The sequence below is a fragment of the Rhamphochromis sp. 'chilingali' genome (assembly GCF_963969265.1).
Source record: "Rhamphochromis sp. 'chilingali' genome assembly, chromosome: 18".
Lineage (NCBI taxonomy): Eukaryota > Metazoa > Chordata > Actinopteri > Cichliformes > Cichlidae > Rhamphochromis > Rhamphochromis sp. 'chilingali'.
Window position 1 is genome coordinate 21,122,310 of NC_137945.1, and position 9,026 is coordinate 21,131,335.

Below are 9,026 nucleotides of genomic sequence, written 5' to 3' on the forward strand. Positions count from 1 at the left end.
AAAACAAACCATAAGCGAAACGCTCCTTATTTGACAATTTCACAAAATTAAAAAAAAGAGGGAAATGGAACTCCACAGACATGAAACATAAGATGGACAGACCTCACAACGGAAAGGCTTGTATCCACAGGTATAGCTTTCTCCTCTGGCTAAACGAGGGTGAGCCTGTCCTGTGCGGCAGTACACACACGATCCACCTGACTCTGGATGTTTCTCCTTCATGTGAGCGTCCAGTGTCTGCTGGTACTTGTAGTGCCAGTTACACTTGGGACACTTCAGCGTCTTGCAGGAGTTCCTTGAATGCATCATTGTCATATGCCCTCCCAGAGATCGTGAGGATCCCAAGACCGTGTCACACTTGGGGCACTCTACTCCGCTACCTGGTGACCCTTCACCAGGGCCTGGGGTTCCAGGAGTCCCTGGAGTTCCAGGTGTACTTGGGTTTCCTGTGTGTTGATGCAGAGGTCCAGGACTCTCATCATCTCTGCGCAACGTCATCATGTCAAGGGGGTTTGAGGATGGTGATAAGCCATCCCGTCCTGCCAGGCCTTCATTGGTTGAGTCACTGCTGCTCTCCCGCTCTCTGGCAGCTGCCAGGGCAGTGGACAAACGGCTCTTCTCCATCTCCAGCTTCTCACTAACAGGTAAGGAGGAAAGGGAAGTGGATGCAGGGCCTTTACTGTCATTATTCAACTTTAGCACACTGTTGGAAAGGGGGGAAATACTTTGGTTTAAGAGAGGGAAATCTTTGCTACTGGTGCTGTCGGCCCGCTGGCCTGTCATCGTCATGACCTGTTCCTCCTCCTCTTCTGCCTCCATATCCGCTCCACCACCACTGGAATAAGCATCCTCATCCTGCTCTGGACTTTCTCCTCCCACCGTACCGGGCTCCCGCTTAATGGGCGGGTACTGGCTCAGATCTGGCCCATTGGGTTGCAAAGTGCAAGTGTCCCTAATGTGGCCTTTGCGGTCACGATCAGAGTTCCGCCCTTCCAGGCTGCCACCAGTGGTAGCAGCAGCAGAACTCCCGCTGGGGGTTCTGTGGGCACCAGCCCCTCCCCCGAGGTTTGGGTTGGTCTCAGCCTTTGGCATGCTTTGGGATCTGGGGGTTTGGTCAGTAGAGGAGCTGCTGGCACTGCCCTTTAGGAAGGCAAAACCTGCCTGAAGGGAATCTGCATTCTCCCCACTACTGTGGAAAGCATTCCACAAGCCGCGGAGCCCCGTGTCTGGCCCTAGGAAGTTGGCAGGTGAGGGAAAGTGGGGTAGCACAGAGTTTGGGGTTTTTTTTGGTTCCAGAAAGCTTATAAGAGGTTCTTTGTCCTTGCCGATGCCCTGAATGATGGCAGAGATGTGCTTGTTGCTCAGCAGCTTCTGCTCCTGCTCATTCAGGGTCATGCGGTGGTCATGGACAGCATGTGTCACGAAGGAACGGCTGTAGCCAAAAGACAACTTGCACAGGAAACACATCAGTACAGGCTTCCGCCGCCCATCCGCCACACAGCCCTCAAACTTGGACAAGTCCACATTGTTGGGGACATCTTTGGACACACAGGAGTTTTTGGCTGCACCATCCGCCTTTAGATAGTCTTTGTCGGTCTTATGGCGGAGGTCATACACACGGAAACTGTGCAACACAGGACCAGCGCCTGCCAGCCCTCCAGCTGAGGTATTTGGGAAGGAGGGGTGGTCAGCCGCTAGGGATTTACTCCCAAAGGGTGAGGCAATGTGGAAGGTGTTTATGATCTGGGGGTAGAAGGACATGGGTGCAGCGGGCTGCTCCAACCGTTCCCCCCCTGGGCTCAGGCCACTTTGACCACTGCTGACCTGGGTATTCGGGAAGGTCTGGGGGGACAGCAGGCCCCTGAATTGGAGAGCCCCAGAGAGCTCCCCCTGGTTGCCACGCTGCTCTTTGGAGTCCTCCAGGATGAAGGCAGAGCCATCGGGCTGGTAGATGATCTCGCCGCACAGGTTCTCCACATCACTATCCTCTTCCATCTCCATCTCGCTGTTCATTTCCCCCACTTCTGCAGCACCCACCTCACGGTCTCCTTCATCCTCGCTCTCGTCCCCTATCATCCCTTCAACCTCCTCACCCTCCTCGTGACCTCCAGTGGTAGGCAGGCGGGCATTGGGGCAGTGGTGCTCCATGTATTTTTGTAAACTGGAGAAGGAATTAGAACATTCGTTGCAGGGGATCTCCTTTGCCGGTGCCACGGGGGATGTGGCAGGGGCAGAACAGTCCGAACCCAAAGCTGCTCCTCCTCCTCCTCCTGGTAAAGTTCCGGTAACACTCCCTTTGTTACCGGTAGTAAAGCTTTCTCTTCGACTCTGCTCAGTTACAGGGTCGGTGGTTGCACTGACAGTGGTGGGGGTAGTAGTGGACCTCAGCGGACTCACAACGGATTCTCCAAGGCCATTCTCTGGCTCTCCAATGGCAGCAGGTGACGATTGGTTGTTGTTGGCATTGGTGCTGTTGGCGACACTGGTCTCCATGGCGATGACGGAGTTGTCCTCAGCAGCCGCATCCAGCCTCTGGCCACCATGTTCCTGCTGCCGTGATGACACCATAGGGGGAGAGTCACAAGTTGCCATGACGACCACTACATAGGGATCTCATCTCATCCAGCCCAACAGGGACCTGAGTTGGAGAACGACAGAAATCAAGAAAGAACATCAGAGATTTACCAAATACTATTCAACAGTAGACTTAATAGGCAATTTCCAAATCACTGGTAACTCCTTTAAAAGTCAATTTAAGACATGACTTAAACCAAGTGCTAAATATGTGATGGATTTCTCTAAAGGTTTTTAAATTAACCCATTTTAACAAAATTCAGAGCTTTTGAGTTTTCTACAACAAAATAACCAAGAACAACTTTAAGTCCCACTGATGAAAACACCTCCTATATGGCAGTCTAGTACAAACCATATATACTATACTGTTCAAATGGCACTCCAGAAATCCAATATTAAGTGGATTTATGAACAAAGCAGCTGCACAGCAGTTGGCAGCTGGAAAGTTTGAAGAAATAACCTGATCATCTGATTAGTGGACTCTTCTGTGTTTAAAGATTATTTCTTCATATGGCCATGAACTGGCCTTGGATTTGTTCTTTCTCTTTTACTTTCTTAAAACCACATATGTGAGCACAACAACTAACAAACAGAGGTAATGACCCATCAAGTTAGCGTGTTGCATTATGAGAAATAATGTGAATTATAGAGGTTCTTAGTCATTGGAAAATAAGTCTTGGCATACTCTTACAAATCCGGAGTTTCTAATTGGGCAGCAACTATTAAGCTAGTAATGCCCTGAAATTATGTGGTAGGCTTTGTTTGGACAGTAGAACCAAGAGTGTGTCTGTGCCATGAGGAATGGTGGAGCACTGTATAGCACTGTAAGAAAAATCAAGAATTTAAAAAATATAATCTTCACTTGTCATTTAATGCAACACGGAGAAAAAAACAGCGATAGTAAGAGAAAAAAAAGCAGAACAAGCTTCCAAGAGGAATGGTGTTTAGAATTCCAGTGAGATGTTATCAATCCTGGGTGGCTGCCCATCTCTCAACCCCTCACTACCTAAAACCTTTGGTGTTTCACAACAAGGCACAAATTCGAGGGCTCCAACAAACCCCCACACAATGCCGAGAAAGCCTCTTAATCCCACAAACACCCATAACATGCCACAGTCGCTTCATTTTGTAATCACAGGCATAATTTGTTATCACCTGAGGAGAAATAGAAGAACAAACTGAGAGAAAAAACATAAAGGGGAGAAAAGGAAAACCACTGCAGCTTAAAGGAACCTACTTTGTTGCTCAGCTAAATGCAACAAATGGGAACTAGTTGTGGATGCCAGTGTCTTTTCACTTGATACAGTACCAGGTCTTTTCAGATGCTTGCGTGTAAATGAGCTAGCATTAAAAGAAAGCTTTGAAGAGCCATGTTAACCTTTAACCCAATCCACCTGCTGTTTAATTCTCCCTCTATTTTCCTACACTGCCTCTCCCTAACAATAAAGCTACAAAGCAATTAGAGGATTAATCCGCAACAATCCAGGGCTAAACAAAGCCAGTGGGAGGGACAGTAAAAGCGTGAGGAATGAAATCAAACATGTGTGTGAGTGCGGTTGTGGTTGCATGTGTGTGCACGCGCTATAATCAGGTCTAATCTGACATATCCCAGAGATGATTCCATGGGGACTAGTGATAGATTAAAAGAGAGAAATGATGTTTTCTCTCTCTGCCTCTCACTTTGTATCTCTCTATTTGTGAGATTAAAGAAGAAAAAAAATTCACAAGGAGCAGAAAATGAATTTTCAGTGCTTATCAGTTCAGCGTGAATGTGGCAAGAGGATGGAGGTAGGTGTGTGGCATGTGCATGACAAAATCATCTCCCAGCACAAGAGTTTGCACTAAAAGTTTCAGAGCAAACTTAAAAATATATATATTTTCAAGGTTTCTTGCAAGATGCTAACAATTTATCTCTCTTGAAAAACCTACATGAGATACTTATGAATGTTTAATTACAAAAACCCTGCAAAAAACATAATGTGTGTTTTTTGTTTGGGATGTTTCGCTGAAGACACCAATCTTGGAGATGATCATCAGCTAAATTAGCTACAACCAAGCAAGGGGATAAAACTGACCAAATGTCTGTCATGCCACAAGAACTCAAGCTATTTACACTCACACTGAGTCATTTTCTCCCCCAACTTTTGTGTTAATTTTAGACATAGCCGAGCTACTTATGTGACGGAATAATAAAACAAAATTGAGCTGGCAGGACGGAAACAATTATATACAAATAATGGCTTTAATACATCCACTTAAATGACAGCTTATCCCGCTTTCTACCATCCATTATTATCACATATTGCCAAAACAGCACACTGTGCATGTTCCTGCAGTTAAACACATACACTCTTGTGTTAACCGTAATTGAGGGCAAAGCTGTTCAGAAGTAGCGGGTTTGAGAGTAAATGTGACACATATGGCAGGATTTACTACTTGTCAGTGGTGTCATTTCGTTGGTGACTTACCCCCTTTGAATTGTAGCTCGGACATAAAACACTGCAGTTTATGAATTATGCATCTCCTTAAGTATGGAATTATGTCTTATGGATAAGCACTTGGCACTGGCATAGGTGAAAAGGTTAGCAGCTGTTTACATGTGTACTGCCTGCCAACAATAACATAACTGTCCATTTTTTAATGGTAGTGATTCTAATTGATCCCATTAATTTTGCCACCTACAGAAAACTGACAAAGAAGACTGCTGCTTAATGCACTTAGAGCGAAATAAGCGCAAGTTGTTTGCTTGGCAGTAGTGTGGTGGGAAAGAAAGTGAACGTAGTGTTTGCGACTGCACTAACCCCTGAGTATTGGTGTCTCTCAATAATTTGGCCTCGTGTGGGGACTCAAAAGAGGAGCTGCTTTCAAAACAGTGGATGCCTGATCTTTAGTGAAATGCTAACGTCTTGGCTTTTAATTTATCCTGCAAGCGCTTGTGAAAAGGCAATATGATGCAAGACAGTCTGGTGTAAGCATTTGAAGTCTTCCTGATCCCTTCAGCATGTGTTAATTTAGCATAGCTGGACAGAGAAGTAATGAGATGTCTGGTCTAACTGTCAAGGGAATCCAATATTTTCCTCTTGTACCTCTCTAAGCTTAAAGTAACATTTTGAATGCCAAAACCTTCACAGCCCGAGGATCTATATAATAACTCGTGATCACTCTCTGTCCTCGCTCCTTTTTTGTTTTGCTCCACTCCCAAGGTTTCACACCTTTCACGGCAGCAGTGCCCGCTTCTGCTTTTTCATTCTTTCTTTCTTTTTCTTTTTTTAAAGGCATATCATATTACTACTAGCTAAGAAACATTCCTCTTTCTGTCCCCCACTGGCTTCCTCTGCACTGCTAACCAACCAGACTACTTTCATTTGTGCATCTGTGACAGAGCGATACGCAGATACACGGGAAAGAGAGAAAACAGTGTTAAAGCCCAGGTTTTTCCAGAGTGCAGAAACAGTTCCCTTCTTTTAACGGAAGAACAAAAGAGATGGCCTGAGCTGCTCCTTCCTCTGTTTTTTTAATTAAGCATGTCCCCTTGCTTTCACACGTATGCACACGGACACAGACGCACACCCACACACAAATACACCCACGTACGCTAAGGTAATTAAAGTGGCAGATCAGATCCAGTGAGAGGCAAATAATAGCCCAGGAATGCCTGCTTTGGACACCGCTAGGTCTGATGGGTGAAAGGGGCTAAGAGACTCCTCGGCCTATTGTTTTTCTCCCCCTCCCCTTGGCTCTCTCTCCCCTACCCCTTCCAGCTGCTTTCAGTAGCTCCCTGAGAGGCAGAGAGGCACTATGAACCAAAGGACTTCTGGAAAAACAAACAATTTCTATCACACTTGAGTGATAATAAACTCAAGTTTAGTGCTTCTAGTTAAAGAAGTTTCAATGGGGACATTATGAGTATCAATGTAGTGTACATATACGAAAAGTTGCAATAAATCAGCTGATATTAGTAGAAGTGTTACAACATGTCCACAGTTCAGACCGGAGGCCCTCGGGTGCTGGTGATGTCACAGTCTCCTCCTGTTTTTGTCCTCCTGTCAGAGTATCAGGCATTAACCGGAGCTGCTGCCTGTTCAATGACAAACCTGTAATTGTAATGTCGCCACACTGCCGTCTTTGTTTACACAGGGATCTGCTAGGTTCAAATTCTTCATCACTAAGTGTCTGACATTTTAATGCAGTGGCAGACAGTGCTGTTAATACTGTGGTGGCTATTTACAGCATTTGTAAACACTGAAATTAGACAGACCTGTGCTTTCTGATGTGGCCATCCAAGTTCTAAAATGGAGCTTTTTCTCTCTTTTTGTCAGGCTGTTTGGGGGCACATCTGAGCGGGGCCTGATGACTGTCGAATTGAAATTCACGCTTATTCTTTAAGACAATCCCACCGACAAAGTCAGGAGACAGCATGAGACTATTGCTAGGTATCCATTCCTTGAGGTCTTCTAGAAGGTCGTCGCTCTCCCCCGGCATGTGGCCCCTCGGTCCAACACCAAATCTTCAATCAAATGTCACCAAGCGTTAGCCAAAGACAAAGGGGAAAGACGCTGTGAAAGCCCCTGCATCCATCTCCCACTGTCAGTGCCATGAATAGGCCTACTCTGGTCTAATTAGACCTGTTTATTTGTTGCCATGCAGAAACGGAGGGATGGAAAACGAAGTGGATGAAGGAGGAGGGGAATTATCTCCTTCCTCACAATAGAAGAGTGGCCTCGGCAGCCATCAAAGAGCACTGATGCACGTATGCACAAACACACTACGCACATATGCACACAATCACAGAATAGGGACTAATGCTCTCTGTTTAAAGTCTTAAAGGACACAGTGAGAAAATTGTAAAGGGATAAGCAGGCGATGGCTTCTTTTTTTTTTGGTCTCCTTTACTTCTTAACCTCACAAAGGGTTTTCATGCAGCCACTGTTTGTTGCCTGGGGGTGTAATATTAGACACTGGATGCAGTAGATCTCCCTGATGATGCCCCCCCCCCCCCCCCCCCTCCACTCCTCCACACCCATTCCTGTCTGCTTGTCCTCTTGCCTGTGTCTCCCTCGTGAGCAAAGGCCTTCATTACCAAAAGACACCTTATCATTATTGCAAGGCAAGGCCCAGACACCTAAAGCGCCACTCCATTTAGCACAGGAATCTTGTTCGACAAATTACCTAGTCTGCAAAAAAATGCCTTTTGGCAAATCAAAATCAAAATTACGTCTCACATGATCAATGATCTTGGATTTGTAGGTGGAGGGAAAAAGAACAGACAAGAAGGTTTAGAGGAGGGGAAAGAAGGAGTATAACAAGGTGAAACGTAGAGGACAGAAGTGGTCTTTTTTTTGTTCTTTCGTTCTTTTTGCAGAGCAGGTATGCAGGATCTATCCCTCAGGTTGATGACAAGTAAATTGGTCTCATTGGTTGCTCAGGTAACAATACACCCAACTCCCCCTCAGGCCCTTACCTGAAATTTCATTGTTAGAGAAAACATATCTGGCTAACGCTGTGAAAAAAAAAAAAGAAAAAAGAAAAACTCAAAATGAGAATTTAACAGGAAGCAAACAGCATACAGAGTGCTATGCAAAAACAAAATGTTGACCAGGTGGGAAAAATAGCAAACCCAGGGGCCGTGTTTGTCTTTTTCCTCTCTTCCAGCAAGTCACGGATGGCTTCTAAAATCTGATTTAGGGTCAGATTACACCAGCCTCTATTCTAACGTCTGTTCCTCTAGTCGCTGCTTAGAGGCAACCTCCAAAGACTTGGATTTCTCATTGATTTTCGAGCACAGTTAAATACATTTCACTTTAGAAGTTTGTGCTGCATGTGCATCCTGGGTCAGCGTGTTTATCTGCAGCCTGTTGGAGACAAGGTTTAACGGATATAAGACAACTTTGACAGGATTTTGCATTCTTACAAACAGACTTTGGGCTTACACGGTCCAGTCTAAATATATGCACAAGTCTAACACCTTTGAAGAGGCAATATTTCAAACTTAACTCAAACTGAAACATGAAAATAAACAGTCAGACACTGCTGGGTCGCAGTCACCACTTACTGCCCTTGCTAAAGATTTTTTTCCAGCATCAAAGGCGAGGCAATCTACATAGCTAATGCCTCCACTTCTTCTTTTTTCTCTCCCTTTTTGCTCAAACTCCAAACAGCAAAGACCGAGGGGAGTGAAAAAAAAGTGGGGATTTTTCTTTTTCTGGCAATCTGGAAACACTCTCTAGTTAATTAGGGTTGATTGGAAATGAACCGCACAAACAAAGGGCAGCCTATGTCCTGACTATTATCACCGTGTACACATGCGTGCACGTGCACACTGAGGTACTAAAATCACTTCAGAAGTGCACACGCTGGTAGAAGCTTCATTCTCAGGACTTCCTCTGATTTTTTTTTCTGTCTGACCCCCCCCCACCCCACACACACACACACACACACACACACACTCCAAA

At 45.4% G+C, this 9,026-nt stretch overlaps 1 protein-coding gene across 1 annotated transcript in view; it reads right to left on the bottom strand.

The window, feature by feature from the left end:
• The window catches only part of zfhx4 (zinc finger homeobox 4), an 81,509-nt gene that overhangs the window by 59,158 nt on the left and 13,325 nt on the right, over nt 1-9,026 (bottom strand). Inside the window, exon 2 of the mRNA XM_080865891.1 lies at nt 103-2,638. Coding sequence (XP_080722017.1) covers nt 103-2,592 — 2,490 coding nt within the window. The 5' untranslated portion in view covers nt 2,593-2,638. The remainder of the gene's footprint in view (nt 1-102; nt 2,639-9,026) is intronic.